Source organism: Gorilla gorilla, chromosome 7 (genome assembly GCF_029281585.2).
Source record: "Gorilla gorilla gorilla isolate KB3781 chromosome 7, NHGRI_mGorGor1-v2.1_pri, whole genome shotgun sequence".
Taxonomy (NCBI): domain Eukaryota; kingdom Metazoa; phylum Chordata; class Mammalia; order Primates; family Hominidae; genus Gorilla; species Gorilla gorilla.
In genome coordinates this window covers 28068348-28086252 of record NC_073231.2, presented here as the reverse complement: position 1 = coordinate 28086252, position 17905 = coordinate 28068348, and the positions used below count along the sequence as shown (strand labels likewise).

The following is a 17905-nucleotide window of genomic DNA, read 5'->3' as shown; positions in this document are numbered from 1 at the left end:
GAACAATTTGAGTACAGATATTGATCTTCACTTAGGACTGGGGCTGATCAGGTAAGAAACTTGCCTGCAACCTATTTCCCTATCAGGCAGTAATAGAATAGTATATAGAATGGTATATGGTGCAAAACTTCCAAATATGCAGGACCACACTAATCTGTAAGCTCAAGGGCTAAGTTATAGGTGACTGCCCTAGACCACTAACACAGAAGCATCCTGACAACATGAAACAAAGGCTGATCGAACATATCCAGCTCACAACTTTTTTTTTTTTTTTTAAAGGAAACAGATCCTCATTGTTGGTTGGTCCGAGCGCCCTCATGTGTCTCAATAGAGTAATGTCATTTTAGGTCTCCCCAAGAGCTATTTCAAAGGACAGATTCCATGACACACAAATCCTCTTCCTATTTGCTTCAGAAGCCTCATGTGAAACTTTGAAGATTTTCAGGCTGCTCTAGAATGATGAATTTGTCCTCTCTGATATAAAGTGACATTGGAACTTATACGTGAAGGTATGAGAAGCAGATGTTAACAGGAGTAGAGGCTAATTTCAACTTGCCTGTTCTGGTTTAAGCATGTCAGTTCATCCTGTCTATTTCTTTTTCCTGTACCCTGCTCCCCGCACCCGGAGGGGCAGGGCTCTCAGCATGTACACTCTCTCTATCACTGCTCTGGTCACACAACTAAAGAACCCAGAGCTGCTTCTGTAATAAGCAAATCTCAGGAGATTTTTCTACCATCCACTTTAAGACTATGGGAGAGCCATTCTTCTCTTTGGATCCCCAGATCCTCCTGTGGGAAGGGAGGAGAGCAGTTCTTTGCTCACAGTTGAGAAGCCTCTGCAGTAATGCCTGGCATAGAGCAGATAGGCACCCAGTAAATGTTAATTGAATCCAAATCTACAAACTCTATTCCAACCCACTTGCTGTATTGTATTTCCAGAAAACAGATATTCTTCTTCAAATACAATATGCATGCCTTAAGAACTAGCTTGGGAATTCATGGAGCGCAGGCAAAGGTCAACCATCTCTGCATTTCCCACAACACCTGACCTAGAACCAGGCACACAGTCACCTTCCATCAACAAAGGAGAGAAGTGGGGAGTTTGCCCTCTTAATATATTTTCTCACCTTCTTTCTTTAGTAGAGTTTACAGCAATCAAAGACTTGCAAATGGCACAGATTTTCTCATGAATTGAGGACTGTCCACACAGATAATCTGGTGCCTTTATAGAAGAGTAAATAAAAATGTTTTCCCCTCATCTTCCTCATTTTCCTTCTTCTTCTTCTTTGTCTTGAGGTTAGGAAGGCATGAATCAACAGCCCAAAGTCCAATTGAAAAAAACACAGGCTCAGAATTCCCAAAGAAAAATGGTCCAACTTTGGTCACTATGCCAAAACAACCTTGGTGGGTCTTGCATTCTTTTAGCCAAACACGCGTGCACACACACACACACACACACACACACGAACATTTACCAAGAAAACATGCTCTGTTCTTGGGCTCCTCTCACCAAAAGGCAAAGAGCTGTTCACTGCTTAGCTTTAAGCTAGCCAAATCCAACAAAGCCCCAGAGATTTTTGGCTTAATCTTCTCACTGAACTCATGCCAGCCTTGCACGGGCACAGCCAGGGCATCATCACCCAGTCTTAGGTGTTGGCAGCTTCTCCCACCAACTTCTTAGCACTTTCCCTGCTCAGGGCAATGGCAAAGTATACCCTCCCCTCCCACCCACTGCACTTGGGCGCACTCGGGTGCACATTGCAGTCAAGTCCTTTTTTTAGGTAATTCTGCTGCTCAACAGTATGCCAGAAAGCACCTGCCTAACAGAGACACTAGATAGTCCTGTCAACTAAAAGTCATAACTAAAATATAAGGAGGGAAAAGTCCTCATGTGTATTATCTCCATCACCACTAAACTGGGAGAAAGGTTTTTCCCAAGACAATCCTTAGGTTAATTAATAATTTCCAGTTCATTTAAAACATCTCTCATATTTGTCTCCCTTCCTTTCCTGCCACAACCATTGTAGGCCAGAATCTCATCAACAAAATTCTGTTATTAACAAGTCTTAAAACTTCTGTTCTTTTCTTCCTCCAAACCATCATAAGTATGATGAAACGATCTTGCCTAAACACTTATTTCCACCCATCATTTAACAATTCCTACTCAAGAGCCCGAATAACTTCCTGTTCCTTGCAGGATAAAACTCAGACTCTGAAGAGTGCTAAGCAAACTCCTCCATATTCTCTCAGACCCCCAAGAGAAGTTACAAAGAAACCAGACATCACCACCAGGGTCCCCAAGACCCTTTTATCATTGCTATATCACAGTTCCAGACAGTTGCACAATGATTGAGGGCACTTGGATATCCACATACCATGACATTCTAGGCAGAAATTTTACACTGGGCATTTCATGTAGACTTCAGCTCCTTCCCCTAAGGTTCTCAAATGTATTGGCATGCATACTAGTTACATTCAAATCAATGGGCTGACCACTATTGTATTCCTTCAAAGGACAGTTTACCTGTTATTGGGAAACACTTGGCACACCTAGCAATGAACTTCCAGGCACAAGACAGTAAGTGAGCAAAATAAGAAGGAATAATAAATCAACATCAGAAAAAAAAACACAAACACATCTTGATGCTTGTAGGACATCGTGTTCTGGTGAGAGCAACAGAGAGTTGGAAAAACAAAGTGGATGGCTGGTGGTAAATCATCACCCTACCAAGCCAAGCAGACCAACTCAGGGAAAGCCCAAGAGAAACAAATGGCACTGCCTTAGATGATGAATAATGGCCAAGGAGGTAGAGAATGCTAAAGAACAGAAGTCAAGACCCTTGGGAGGAATACGCATCTGTCCTCTTACTCCCTTTCTGGAAGAGAGCACTGAGAAACTCTATTGCCTTGCCTGGCATCCACTACTTCTAACTAAAGCAATACAAACAACCTTGAAGCTTTCCACAATACAAGCTTTGTTTTTTAAAAATGAAATAGCATAGCTTTTTCCTAAATTCTTAAAAAGCAACAACAGCAGTTTACATCTTTCCCCACTGATCTTTCCCTCAAGAGCTTTCCCCACATCTCCAGCCAGTGCTGCCTGAGCCTGTGTCTTACTATATGAGGTCCTGACATCCCGAACCTTTAGGAAGTATGACTGTGGCTGGTCATCTTGACAACTCACCTGCAAGTACCTTCAGGACAAGAATCATGAACTTACCTTCTTCTCTATGTCTTCTCATTTGTCCTCCCACATTGTCCCCTAGCACTCAGCCCAGAAGGTTCTAAAGAAATACCAATACTGCCTGTTAATATAAATTAAAATGTATTCTTGTTATATAATGTAAATCTGAAAATTCCCTTCCTTTCTTTTAGATATTTCCTGTATCCTTTACTCCTTCTATTCCTTTTTCTAGCAAACTTTCATACTTCCCAAACAACCCTATTTTGTGAGGGATAGGCTATCATCACCCAGAACCGCGCCGCCACCCCCCCGCCCCCCACCGCCTTATCACCCCACAACATATACAGAGCTGACACTTGGTTTAGTTGGTGGTTAACAGGGTTGGCACTCTTTCTTCAACTTTTGTTTGAAGGTTTTAGGATTCAAAGTAAAGCCACTGGCCCCGTTTCTCTGCAAGACTATCCTGCCCAAATCTGTATGAATCACCAGTGGCCCTTTCTCATCTACTTCCCCAAAATTATTAAAGGTTTTATTGTATAATACCTTCACCACCTTCCTACCCTAAGAAGTCCTCTCCTGGCTCATTAACCTCCTTCACATGTTGGGGACAAACCTCAGCATTGCCTACAACTCACTTATAAGAAAATATAAGTTTCTATACCAGGCATGATTTGTGATTGCAGTGCAATTTTCCTATTAAGTCTAGAGCTTATCATTCTTCTCTCCTACACATTCTGGTCTTTCTCTACTCCTTCTTTCCATTCTGCCCCCTTTTTTCCTACCCCTTTCCCCAAGAAATGAACTGGTTTCCATTCAGCAGGTTTAGTCTTGCTTTGGCCAGCTTATTGTTTCAAAGTGGTTATAAAGTTGCTGGGCTTCAACACAGATTATTAATTTTCAGGCATTCATGATGTCTCCCTGTTGAGTGTGTTATGTGCAGGTGTGCACATGTGTACCTGGGGTAACTAACACTCCTGGACTATGCAATTTTGCTGGTGACTGAAAAGATGAAGTCAAAGTTGATTTGATTATTGAAGAATCACATTATTTTAGAGGTATACAGAATGTCAGAGTCCAACTTTGGCGTTTTACAGATGGGAAAACAGAGGTGGGGCAAGGTAAAAAGACTTAGCCAGAGTCATAGGTTGATCAGTAGGGGGACTAAGGCTTCAGCTCTGAGCTGTCATATGTCAGTGCCCCAAGGCTTTTCCACTCACATAAATTCCCCCTCAAGGGCTCAAATGTGTGAGTGAGAACCCAGGATGTCCACATACAAACAAAAATGCATCATAGACATGTGAACATGTACACACAGAGAAGATAGGGAGTTATTGCATTTGTAGCCTACAAAACAGAACCGAGAATGTGCTGTTAAAATTAGAGTAAAACTGCTGTAAGCAGGTTAAGTTCTCATCTAAAGAGATCACATTTCCCCACCATACCCCTGCTATCCATTTCCCCCAAGTGGCTCATTAGAAAAAAAGATGGCTAGATTTCAAAAAGCAACTTGGAGAGATTTCTACAGGATTTTTTCTTTAGTTCAATCAATACAGAGTTATCTCTTACTTCCACGAAAATAGCTTTTTCACACATCTCTGCACACACAGTCACACACACATATAAAACATTGGCAGCAGGTACTTTTAATTTGCTGGAAAATATTTCTAAGAAGTCAAAAAGCTCCAGCTGAATTGCATGCCCTCTTATTGGCTCACCAGACCAGTTGAGGGACCTGATTGGTCCTTGATCCTGAGGACCGATAAGAACGGCTATAAAATCCCTGGGTGCAGCTCTTGGGCCCCCAGTTTGCAAAAGCCAGAGGTGCAAGAAGCAGCGACTGCAGCAGCAGCAGCGGCGGCGGCAGCAGCAGCAGCAGCGGCGGCAACAGCAGCAGCAGCAGCGGAGGCACCGGTGGCAGCAGCAGCAGCAGCAGCAGCAGCAGCATCACCAGCAACAACAACAAAAAAAAATCCTCATCAAATCCTCACCTAAGCTTTCAGTGTATCCAGATCCACATCTTCACTCAAGCCAGGAGAGGGAAAGAGGAAAGGGGGGCAGGAAAAAAAAAAACCCAACAACTTAGCGGAAACTTCTCAGAGAATGCTCCAAAACTCAGCAGTGCTTCTGGTGCTGGTGATCAGTGCTTCTGCAACCCATGAGGCAGAGCAGAATGACTCTGTGAGCCCCAGGAAATCCCGAGTGGCGGCTCAAAACTCAGGTAAGCAGCAAACCCAAGAGCAGTTTCTCCCCCAAAGAGCTGTCCTCATTTGCCTCTCCCTTTTGCAACTGTGTCTGTGACGGCTGATCTTGATAATAAATGTGCTTCATGCCTGATGGCAATAAACTGCCAGTGTAATCCAATAGCCTTAGGCAGTGGAGCTCCTTTGTTTAATAAATTGCATGCAACTAAACGAAGAAGCTGGACGCTCTGCTGAGGGTATTTCATTGCATAAGCCTAGCCTGATTGCCTGAAATCTGGCACGTACCCTCTTGGAGGGGGAGGGGTGAGAGGGGAGGAAAGGCTTGAATGTTGGCATGCTTCAAAGCGCTCTCTATACTTTCCAGAAGCTGATCTAAGGTAAGACCTGGCTTGTTTGATGCTGTCCCTCTTCCTTTCCTCTTAAGACCCTACCTCTTCACTTCTTGACTTCTCTACCTAAGAGAATACACAGAAAAGCTCCCTCTTCAGACTGATTTTCAGAACCATAGCCCTCAAGTCTGACAAATCCAGGGCGGATTCAGAGAAAACCCCATACATCCCACCCCCAACCCTGCTGCCTGTCTCCCTCCTGGCTCTCTAGGGCTCCATTCAGTCGTCCCTGCAGCCCGTAGCCAGAGAGCCCCTAGAAAAAAAAAATTGTGAAACGTAGCAGCTGTTTCTGCAAGGGTAAGGTCTCACTATCGTCTTGACTCTTGGAGCAGTTAATTGTGCATTATCTTGGCTTCTGAAGGAAAAGAATCATTAGGAAGCCCGCATTGACACCTCTGCCTCTTGACTTCTCTGGCTCCACTTGTTCCCCTTCCAATACTGCCCTCTGTCCTCCAACTGTCAGCAAAGACCGGATCGCAGGTGTCAAAATGCTGCAGATGATGATCCCCTTGGAAGAGCACACAGGTCCCTGCCGAGAGGAGGGCTTTTGCTTCACTTCCTTTTGTACTTAGTTGCTATAGAGATGCAGTGATTCACAATTCGAGCTTGCCTAAAACAATAGCAGCCCTAATGCATATTAAAACTGCTTAAAGCAAAGTTATAATTTAAACCCGTGGAAATATATAATTAGGGAAATGACTTGTAACATCCTAGAGGCTGCGGGTGGTGGGAGGGGGTGGGGAAGACTAACTGAACCATGCTTTTGATCTCAGAGGAGAATCCTATGGCATGAAGGCTGCAGATCATTCCTTGCCTAGCTGCCTGCCAGAACACCCCCCTTCTGTGGGAGAAAAATTACTTTTATGGGAGATCTTATCCAGAATGTAGAAAGCCTCATGCAAGTTTTTTGCGGTTTTCTTCCAGTCTTGCACAGGGATGCCTTGGCCTGGTTATTCCACACCTGTGTTTCTTCTTTCTTTCTTTCTTTCTTTCTTTTTTAAAAGGCTTTTAATATGAAAGAGATTATGCATACCTCTAAGCACTGTCCTAGTGGAGGGTTGGGGTGAAACATGAACGGATCAGATTTCTTTTTGACAATATGACGGTAAGTTAAAAGCCTGAAATCAGAAGGGTCTCCAAGTGGACTCCTGGCACAGTCTTCTCTGCCATTTAGACTAAAATCCCATGCTTTTTACTCGGGAGTGCATTTTTCCAAAGCTAGATGGATTCCCTGGCCCTTTTACCTCTTAAACCTGACCACTAGCCACTGTCTCCTGCCTTCCCATGCTTTCAAGTGCTAAGCAATGACCTTTGATTCTATGGAATGGCTTAAAGGCACTGTGCATTTCCAGACTTGAGCCTCACTTCTCCAGACACCAAAATTGTAGGTAATGGTGAAACAGGGAGCGTGTGTCTGAAACAGAGAACTCCCTCCCTGTCCATCATGTACTCCAGCAATCATAAACAAAAGGAGCCTGTCTATCCTCTCTTTCTCAATCAAATGGGTCTATCAATTGCCCCTCATGACAGATTCCTAGGATAAGTTCTTCTGACCTCATGTCCTTGAAATTCACCTCTGCACCCACTTGATCCCACCCAGCCATCCTCACTGTTTGACCCAGAATGGATGGATTTGTCTCTTTCAGCTGAAGTGGTTCGCTGCCTCAACAGTGCTCTACAGGTCGGCTGTGGGGCTTTTGCATGCCTGGAAAACTCCACCTGTGACACAGATGGGATGTATGACATCTGTAAATCCTTCTTGTACAGCGCTGCTAAATTTGACACTCAGGTAATAAAACCTTGACCCCTGCTCCCACTGGCTGCTTGTCTTTAACAGTGTGTTAGACCATGGTTCTTAGGAACCAGTCTTGTAGGGAACCAGCCCCGCTTCTCAGCTTCCCCACTCTAAATTCCCATCTCAGCATGTGTATGCACAAGTGTGTGCACGCACACACACACACACAGAGGCACTCATCTGGCCAGGAAATAGGTTCTGTATAAGACACGCCCCACTCACTCTAATGCATGATTCTAAGGAGCTAGTAGAGGCTGTCTTATAAGGCCAGGGGTGATAAGCCAAAAAGATTTTCCTCTGTGAGAGGACATAAAAACGTGCGTAGAACAAGGAAGTTCTCTCTGCATGACCTAATATACTAGCTTTTGATCTGAATTCTCAAAGTCTCAATCTCAAGAATATGAAGTCAGATTACGACTATTTTTAAGCTGCAGAATGGTTGATCACGGTTCATCTTTTTTTTCTCTAATTTCATTTCAGTAGAGCTTAATTCTCAAGGGAATCCAGGGAGATGGGGAGAGGGCTTTTTTTTAGCCGAGACATGCAATCTCATTGCAAGGATATGCAGATGGCCATGATACGTTGCCCAGATGAGCCCCCTTAAATTCCTCCATGTGTATGCCCATCCTCTTTGTCAGGTCAAGTTAAAGACTTCCCTCTTGTCCTTCCTCCATGGCAGGGAAAAGCATTCGTCAAAGAGAGCTTAAAGTGCATCGCCAACGGGGTCACCTCCAAGGTCTTCCTCGCCATTCGGAGGTGCTCCACTTTCCAAAGGATGATTGCTGAGGTGCAGGAAGAGTGCTACAGCAAGCTGAATGTGTGCAGCATCGCCAAGCGGAACCCTGAAGCCATCACTGAGGTCGTCCAGCTGCCCAATCACTTCTCCAACAGGTACAAACTGAGTCTACTTTTTCACAATCAGGGGACTGGGAGCAGGTGGCTGGCTGGCAGAGCCAGACTGGGAGGGAGGGTTAAATTGCCACAGTCATGCTCTTATTTTAGCTTGCAGTCTTCCCAGCTTTTGCAAGAAAAAAATATGTTTGTGATTGGTTGTGACAGTTTAAGCAGCTTGGGCTTTTTTTTCCCTACTGTTATAGGAAAAGTCTTTTCATGCAGCTCATAGAAAGCCAGCCTCATCTGCAGCATCCCTGGGTGCTTTCATTGACCATTTTTTTGCCATAAGCCTGAAGGGAATGGTGAAGTTTCTGGAAACAAGCTTTTAAGACATCAGATTTGGCTGAAACCATGACCGTGCAACAACACAATTGGCCATGATTAAAAAAAAAAAAAAAAAAGCCCTCTGGTTAAATGTCATAATGCAGATTTTAAGTCTCCATCTATTTCAAATCAGTCCCAAACACAGTCAGAGATTTCACTGGGTAGCCCAGAGCAAGCCATCTCACTTCCCTGGGGCTCAGATTTCCTTTGTAAAAAGCAAAATGGCTGGACTGGACCATTTTCAGGTTTCCTTCCAGGCCTTATGTTATCCCATTCCTCTAGCCCAAGATTTCCTAGAATGAGTGTGTTTTATGGCTGTCCAGATCCCATTCTCATCTTAGTATTCAAACACCACCCAAGGCCACTGAGCTAGTACAGTAACATCTGGGCATTGTACTTTTCAGTGTTTTTACCAGCCAGGAGTGAATTCCTGTTACATGAGACAGCTGGCATCCTCAGTTCACGTGCGTGGCCTGGAAAGGTTCCCAGCAAGAACTAAGAGATGCCAATGGGGTTGGCGTGGAGGTCTGGCAGGGGCAGTGCAGACCGGTCAAGTTTAGCCCCCTGTGATATCCCTCAGCCTAAAAACTTGACTCCCAGCCTTGAATTTCTATGATTCTTTGACTCTCCACTCAAATCTGCACATATCCACAATGATCAGTGCTTTGCATGTTACTCTGACCACCTGAGAGTTATCACAGGCTTATCTGATTAATTTCCTAGCCAGGTGCCACCACCCTTCTTAAGACAGTGGCAACAGCCAAGTCCCTCTGGGGCTTACAAGTGATTTAGTCATGTACATACATGCAACAAAAAAGTAGTTCCTCCTTAGGGAAAGGCTAAGGTGCCTAACACAAACGCTTTGTAAAATTTCTTTTTCACCCTTAACTACAGGTGAGTGCCCTTCAGAACCACAAATCAATTTGTAAAAATCACTTCTCTAGTCCTTGGAAGTGACTTTATAATGGGGTTCTAAATGGTTTCCTCAGAACAGAAAAATCCAACCATTTCTCTCAAGTGGGCTGTCTCTATATAACTCTTGGTTTTAAATTTCCCCTAGGAAGATTCTTATTGCACAGAGGAAACAGGGGCAGAGGGTGGGGAGGGGAGATCTGATTAATTATTGGAGACTTCCTTCACCATTAGGAAAAGAAATGAAGAATTCTTAGCCAGACAGGGGCTAAGGACAAAGTATGTGTTTGTGTGGTAGTTAGGGGTGGGGGGAGAGGTACATTAGCAAAGCCACTATTACAATTTAGATCCTTAAGGATTCTGTGACAAATCATGATCTATAATACGGCATATTTCCAATTTTGAGGCGATACTAATCTCCCTATTTCATCTGAAGTAGCGTCTTCCATTAGAAAGGCAGAGAGGTCTTTAGGCAGAACTATATAGCTACTCGACTAGAGGTCCCAATTTATCTAAGAAGAGACTAGTACATTTTTAACCAGGCCATTATTTCTTCTAATCAGTGCCTTATTTTCAACACCTTTAGAAAATGGTCACAAAGAAAGTCTTCTTATCTCCCTCTTTCATCTTAGGGACTCATTAGGAAAGGTCAATTGGAGAAAAAAAAAAAATGTGGCCAGCCCTTGAAAACCAGAATCTTCCATGCAACTTTTCTCCAAAAATTTCACTTTAACAGGCTATATTATTCCTGCTCAGGATTGCAGAAATGTCCGGTTCCATGCTGGGCTTGCTTTGCTCCATTGAAGCTGCTCACCTTCCTGAGACATCCTGCTTTCCCAGCCTCTATCCCACCATAGACACACGCTAAGTCAGTGCCAATTGGCACAGAATTGCAAGAGGAAGTAGTTACAGGTTCATTCCACCTTCCTGTGACTTATCTAGCATGAGATTTGGGGCTGGGAGAATCCAAAAGCCTGTGACTGGACCAGGAGCCAGAACAAGGGGATTTTCCATGACAGAAATGCACCTAGAGGGTAAAGAGGTAGCTGGAGTTTCCACCTGCCTGAATTTGCAGACTATGCTTTCAACCCTGTGGGAAGCAGGCAAAATTGATCAGGCCAGCAGGGCGGTGTGAGGCTTGGGAACCACTTAGACTAACCCAGATCCAGAGTGGGAAAACTGACAAAGCTTCCAACTCTCTAGGGCATGGATAGGGAACAGGAAACAGAAGAATAATATTGATCAAGGGAAACAAAGGACTATTTATAAACCCTCACACAGAACGTTCCTAGGCAGTATGTGTATATTTGGGTAAGCATGGCTGAAACAGTAGCTATGGAGAATATCTGATCTTATTCTTTATCAAAAAAAAAAAGGTCAGGGATGGAATTTTCAAAGTGAGAAAAAAGAAACATAATTAAAAATGTCCTTTCAGGCTGGGTGATCAGAACACTTAGTCCACCAAGTCTTTCCAATACATCTCCTCCATCCTCCATAAAGATAAAGAAAGGAATCTTCTTCTTCTTCTTCTTTTTTTTTTTTTTATGACAGAGTATCGCTCTGTTGCCCAGGCTGGAGTACAGTGGTGAGATCTCAGTTCACTGCAACCTCCATCTCCTGGGTTCAAGCAATTCTCCTGCCTCAGCCTCCAGAGTAGCTGGGATTACAAGCACTCACCACCACGCCCAGCTAATTTTTGTATTTTTAGTAGAGACAGGGTTTCATCATGTTGGCCGGGCTGGTCTTGAACTCCTGACCTTAGGTGATCCACCATCTTGGCCTCCCAAAGTGCTGGGACTGCAGGCATGAGCCACCATGCCCAGCCAAAAAGGGATCTTCTTAAGCAGTCCTAACTACCACTGCAAAGGAGGGGATGTAAGCAGAGCTGCTCTATTTTTTGTAAAATTGAGAAGAAAAATGTGTATTGAATCCCTAGAAACATAGAATGTCATAGTTGGAGATGACTGCTGAGGTTAACTAGACTAACTGCCTCATTTTACTGATTAAAGAAGAAAGGCTCAGAGAGTGGAGTGACCTGCTGAAGGTCACACAGCTTGTGAATAACTAAGTTGGGCTTAGAACTCATGTGGCCTTGAGCCAAGCTATTTGATTTCTACTTCAAAAATGGCAGCCAGCAAAATCTGCAGGAAATAGCCACAACCCAAAAATAGAATACCAAGCACAATTGAATATATGTGCACCGTGGTAGTCCACAATTAAATTTGCGTCCTTTCTCTCCCAAAAGGATGGACACATCCTACCGATAGCTATAGGAACTATAAGACCATAGCACAAGAAGGTGCTCACTAAATAGGTGACGATTGCTAAGTCAACTCTTGCTGGAGACACAACCTCTTAAATAATCCATCTCACTTAGTGACACAGGAAAGGGCTATGTCATTGGCAAGCATGATCCCAGAGGTAAATGGCTATTCCAGCCCTTACTGGACAGGCACTGGTTAACCTATTGCTCATACTGAGAAACTGGTGACATCAAAGAATCCTGACAAATTTTCCAGCCTTTGAAGAACTACTAATAGAGACATGGACTTTGTTTTATATTCTAAAGAGCTTTCTCAGCCTGCCCTTGCTGAGTTAACAAAAGCCCCATGAGGGAAATAGGGTAGATTCCAGTGGGGGTGGGTGGTTCTCACTAAGAGCCCTCAGGCTGGCAAGGGTCATTGTCAAGAAACACCAAGGTCAGGTGTCATATCTGAGCCAGCAGACAAAGCAACAGTAAAGGTAGAAAGGTAGAAACCCTCCAAAAAAGAGCAGGCACTCTGACAAAGTGGGGCCTGAAGGAAATGTATGGCCCTGAAGCTGCAAAGCTAGCTGCAGAAGCTTAATTACCTTAAGGGTACTAGACTTCTTTGTCCAGACAAGAGCTTTCAAGTCCTTCTAAGGAAGAACTAGCATTTCTTTTTATCCCTTTCTAGGGAAAGATTGTATTTTCCAGCCTATCTGGGGACTCATCTGGCATGAACAGCTCTTTCTAGAAATGGAAGGGTTAACTTCTAAGTTATAAAGTCCTTATTGGAGGGATGGGAGATCAGAAACCACCCACCAGGACCTAATCACCCTCTGAAATAGACACAGCCATCAAAGGACCCAGGTCCTAGCAGAGCCCAAGAGCCAGGAGATGCCTGGAGATCTATATGGGTGTGTAGATGTCAGAAGCTGCTGGTGCAAAGTTGTTTATTCTATGTTTCTCCAAAACTGGTTTTCTCCCCATTTCCCCATCCAAAGGAGATCTCCTTTGACTCATGTGCTTTGTAATTCCAAAGAGTTGGAAAATGTTCCTCTGTGCCAGAGAGTCCCAGTTTTGACCACAGCTGGATATAATTCTCCCTGGAGGGAAGGGTTTCACCAGGCCTGTGTCAGCAACCAAGACACTGCACTTGCCTCTCAGTCCCCAGCTTCCTTCTGCTGGGCCACAGAAGGGTGACCATATCACCTCATTACCCACGTTCCATGCTATTTACCATACATCTTTGAAATAACCTCTCTGGGGGATTAAGTTATTCTAGAAAGATGTTTGATCCTGTGCACTGTTTGGTGAGTTAAAAATAAACAGGTTTCTTTTCACGGAAGACCTGGTGGCCCCAGAGATCCTTGGGCTCCTCTGAGAAAAGATTCTCTCCATGTAAATACTGCAGGTCACTGTCACTGAGTCTCTTATTAGCGAACACAGAGCTAATGGGTTTTGACAACTCAACTGCGACTGCAAAATGGACCAAATGCATCCCAGTCTAAATTGGATAATACCTGAACTGTCTTCCCAAATAACAGGACAAGTCATTGATATGCCCTAAATATTAGACAGTTTAATCCTTTCTGAGCCACAAAGCTTAGCTACATTGCTTGGGGGTATTTAAAGAATTCGCTGCAAAGATGAAAGTAACTGATACCAAACACAAGGGGTTTTGGTAAAATTTACTAAAACTACAGATAAGTTTTCTTCTGGGAATCACTACTTATTGGAGAGAATTATATTCTTAAAACTCCATTTCCTTAGTGGCTGCAAAATAAATCAACAAATGTGCAGTGATCAGGCAATGTAGCACGATGGCACCGGGCCATAAGGAATACAAAGAAGGACACAAATCCTGCCTTCAGTAAGCTTACAGTCTAGTCAGCGAAAGAAAGCCATCACAAAACCATCAAATGCTGGCCTATGTGATGGCAAACAAAGATCTATAAATATCCAAAAAGGGAAGAGGTTAGCAAACCCTGGTATAGTAGAAGAAGGATTCATGAATTATAGTAGCACGAACCCTTAAAAACCACCAATATTTCCATTTAAATAGCCTTCTTGCCTAGGATTTGGCCTTCTGACTACAATATACCTTTGAAGGAGGGCTGAAGATGGAGTCAGTCAATATCTTTTATCAGGGCTGTCCAAGTATGTGATAAGGGCATTAGATTTTGTAGAAAAATGCATGGCACACAGAAGAGGGGGCCTTAGACAGAAGTTTCATCAGAAGATGCACACATCTGCATACACACACACACACACACCTGTGCCCACACACCACCAAAAAAAGGAAAATTACAAAAAAGCATCAAAATAATTACACATGCATGTACAATGGCTACTAATCTCAGTGTTGAGCATTGGACTCACTTCATTCTAATTTGCTTCAGCTCATCCACCTTAGTTTCTTCTCTACAAAATGAGAGTTGAACTAGTCACCAAATGGTCTCTGTGGTCCCAGCTAGCTCTGTAATTCTGTTTCTAAAAATGTCAGTCACCACAGTCAGCCTGCTCTTCAAAGTGTGATCTAAATCTCCTCAACTCTAAACATGAAGATCTGTCTTGCATTGTGTGGTAAACCCTAGGAGCAGATGCATTGAAACTAGGGTGACGTGGCACAAGGGTTAGAGAGCAAAAGCCACCTTCAGCTGATGAACTATTGATGTTTGCATGGTCAGGCCATTAGGGACTCGTGTTGGCTAGAGCCCGGGTGAAAGCCTGGGTCTCGCCTGGCTCTCACTGGATGACCACCATATGCACTCTCTTTCTTGATGCAGATACTATAACAGACTTGTCCGAAGCCTGCTGGAATGTGATGAAGACACAGTCAGTACAATCAGAGACAGCCTGATGGAGAAAATTGGGCCTAACATGGCCAGCCTCTTCCACATCCTGCAGACAGACCACTGTGCCCAAACACACCCACGAGCTGACTTCAACAGGAGACGCACCAACGAACCGCAGAAGCTGAAAGTCCTCCTCAGGAACCTCCGAGGTGAGGAGGACTCTCCCTCCCACATCAAACGCACATCCCATGAGAGTGCATAACCAGGGAGAGGTTATTCACAACCTCACCAAACTAGTATCATTGTAGGGGTGTTGACACACCAATTTTGAGTGTACTGTGCCTGGTTTGATTTTTTTAAAGTAGTTCCTATTTTCTATCCCCCTTAAAGAAAATTGCATGAAACTAGGCTTCTGTAATCAATATCCCAACATTCTGCAATGGCAGCATTCCCACCAACAAAATCCATGTGATCATTCTGCGTCTCCTCAGGAGAAAGTACCCTCTTTTACCAACTTCCTCTGCCATGTTTTTTCCCCTGCTCCCCTGAGACCACCCCCAAACACAAAACATTCATGTAACTCTCCAGCCATTGTAATTTGAAGATGTGGATCCCTTTAGAACGGTTGCCCCAGTAGAGTTAGCTGATAAGGAAACTTTATTTAAATGCATGTCTTAAATGCTCATAAAGATGTTAAATGGAATTCGTGTTATGAATCTGTGCTGGCCATGGACGAATATGAATGTCACATTTGAATTCTTGATCTCTAATGAGCTAGTGTCTTATGGTCTTGATCCTCCAATGTCTAATTTTCTTTCCGACACATTTACCAAATTGCTTGAGCCTGGCTGTCCAACCAGACTTTGAGCCTGCATCTTCTTGCATCTAATGAAAAACAAAAAGCTAACATCTTTATGTACTGTAACTGCTCAGAGCTTTAAAAGTATCTTTAACAATTGTCTTAAAACCAGAGAATCTTAAGGTCTAACTGTGGAATATAAATAGCTGAAAACTAATGTACTGTACATAAATTCCAGAGGACTCTGCTTAAACAAAGCAGTATATAATAACTTTATTGCATATAGATTTAGTTTTGTAACTTAGCTTTATTTTTCTTTTCCTGGGAATGGAATAACTATCTCACTTCCAGATATCCACATAAATGCTCCTTGTGGCCTTTTTTATAACTAAGGGGGTAGAAGTAGTTTTAATTCAACATCAAAACTTAAGATGGGCCTGTATGAGACAGGAAAAACCAACAGGTTTGTCTGAAGGACCCCAGGTAAGATGTTAATCTCCCAGCCCACCTCAACCCAGAGGCTACTCTTGACTTAGACCTATACTGAAAGATCTCTGTCACATCCAACTGGAAATTCCAGGAACCAAAAAGAGCATCCCTATGGGCTTGGACCACTTACAGTGTGATAAGGCCTACTATACATTAGGAAGTGGCAGTTCTTTACTCGTCCCCTTTCATCGGTGCCTAGTACTCTGGCAAATGATGATGGGGTGGGAGACTTTCCATTAAATCAATCAGGAATGAGTCAATCAGCCTTTAGGTCTTTAGTCCGGGGGACTTGGGGCTGAGAGAGTATAAATAACCCTGGGCTGTCCAGCCTTAATAGACTTCTCTTACATTTTCGTCCTGTAGCACGCTGCCTGCCAAAGTAGTCCTGGCAGCTGGACCATCTCTGTAGGATCGTAAAAAAATAGAAAAAAAGAAAAAAAAAAAGAAAGAAAGAAAGAGGGAAAAAGAGCTGGTGGTTTGATCATTTCTGCCATGATGTTTATAAGATGGCGACCACCAAAGTCAAATGACTAACCTATCTATGAACAACAGTAGTTTCTCAGGGTCACTGTCCTTGAACCCAACAGTCCCTTATGAGCGTCACTGCCCACCAAAGGTCAATGTTAAGAGAGGAAGAGAGGGAGGAGGGGTAGGACTGCAGGGGCCACTCCAAACTCGCTTAGGTAGAAACTATTGGTGCTTGACTCTCACTAGGCTAAACTCAAGATTTGACCAAATCAAGTGATAGGGATCCTGGTGGGAGGAGAGAGGGCACATCTCCAGAAAAATGAAAAGCAATACAACTTTACCGTAAAGCCTTTAAAACCAGTAACGTGCTGCTCAAGGACCAAGAGCAATTGCAGCAGACCCAGCAGCAGCAGCAGCAGCACAAACATTGCTGCCTTTGTCCCCACACAGCCTCTAAGCGTGCTGACATCAGATTGTTAAGGGCATTTTTATACTCAGAACTGTCCCATCCCCAGGTCCCCAAACTTATGGACACTGCCTTAGCCTCTTGGAAATCAGGTAGACCATATTCTAAGTTAGACTCTTCCCCTCCCTCCCACACTTCCCACCCCCAGGCAAGGCTGACTTCTCTGAATCAGAAAAGCTATTAAAGTTTGTGTGTTGTGTCCATTTTGCAAACCTAACTAAGCCAGGACCCCAATGCGACAAGTAGTTCATGAGTATTCCTAGCAAATTTCTCTCTTTCTTCAGTTCAGTAGATTTCCTTTTTTCTTTTCTTTTTTTTTTTTTTTTGGCTGTGACCTCTTCAAACCGTGGTACCCCCCTTTTCTCCCCACGATGATATCTATATATGTATCTACAATACATATATCTACACATACAGAAAGAAGCAGTTCTCACAATGTTGCTAGTTTTTTGCTTCTCTTTCCCCCACCCTACTCCCTCCAATTCCCCCTCAAACTTCCAAAGCTTCGTCTTGTGTTTGCTGCAGAGTGATTCGGGGGCTGACCTAGACCAGTTTGCATGATTCTTCTCTTGTGATTTGGTTGCACTTTAGACATTTTTGTGCCATTATATTTGCATTATGTATTTATAATTTAAATGATATTTAGGTTTTTGGCTGAGTACTGGAATAAACAGTGAGCATATCTGGTATATGTCATTATTTATTGTTAAATTACATTTTTAAGCTCCATGTGCATATAAAGGTTATGAAACATATCATGGTAATGACAGATGCAAGTTATTTTATTTGCTTATTTTTATAATTAAAGATGCCATAGCATAATATGAAGCCTTTGGTGAATTCCTTCTAAGATAAAAATAATAATAAAGTGTTACGTTTTATTGGTTTCCCCCCATGTCTTTCATTGTTATTCTTGAAAAACTTATTGAATGAGAATTTCTGAA

General features: G+C 43.3%; 1 protein-coding gene across 1 annotated transcript; it reads left to right on the top strand.

Annotated features, from left to right (window-relative positions):
- Nucleotides 1–4981: 4981 nt before the first annotated feature.
- Nucleotides 4982–17648, top strand: STC1 (stanniocalcin 1). Its single transcript, XM_004046788.4, has 4 exons — nt 4982–5402; nt 7421–7563; nt 8249–8460; nt 14731–17648. The coding sequence occupies exons 1-4, from the start codon at nt 5285–5287 to the stop codon at nt 14999–15001; spliced, it is 744 nt and encodes a 247-aa protein (XP_004046836.1). The 5' UTR covers nt 4982–5284; the 3' UTR covers nt 15002–17648.
- The last annotated feature ends 257 nt before the right edge of the window (nt 17649–17905 follow it).

Excerpts from the sequence above, each read along its gene's own strand:
- STC1 (XM_004046788.4), top strand. The coding sequence starts at position 5,285 with ATGCTCCAAAACTCAGCAGTGCTTCTGGTGCTGGTGATCAGTGCTTCT. Across the intron at positions 7,564-8,248 it reads CTGCTAAATTTGACACTCAG|GGAAAAGCATTCGTCAAAGA; the intron begins GTAATAAAACCT and ends CCTCCATGGCAG. Across the intron at positions 8,461-14,730 it reads CCCAATCACTTCTCCAACAG|ATACTATAACAGACTTGTCC; the intron begins GTACAAACTGAG and ends TTCTTGATGCAG.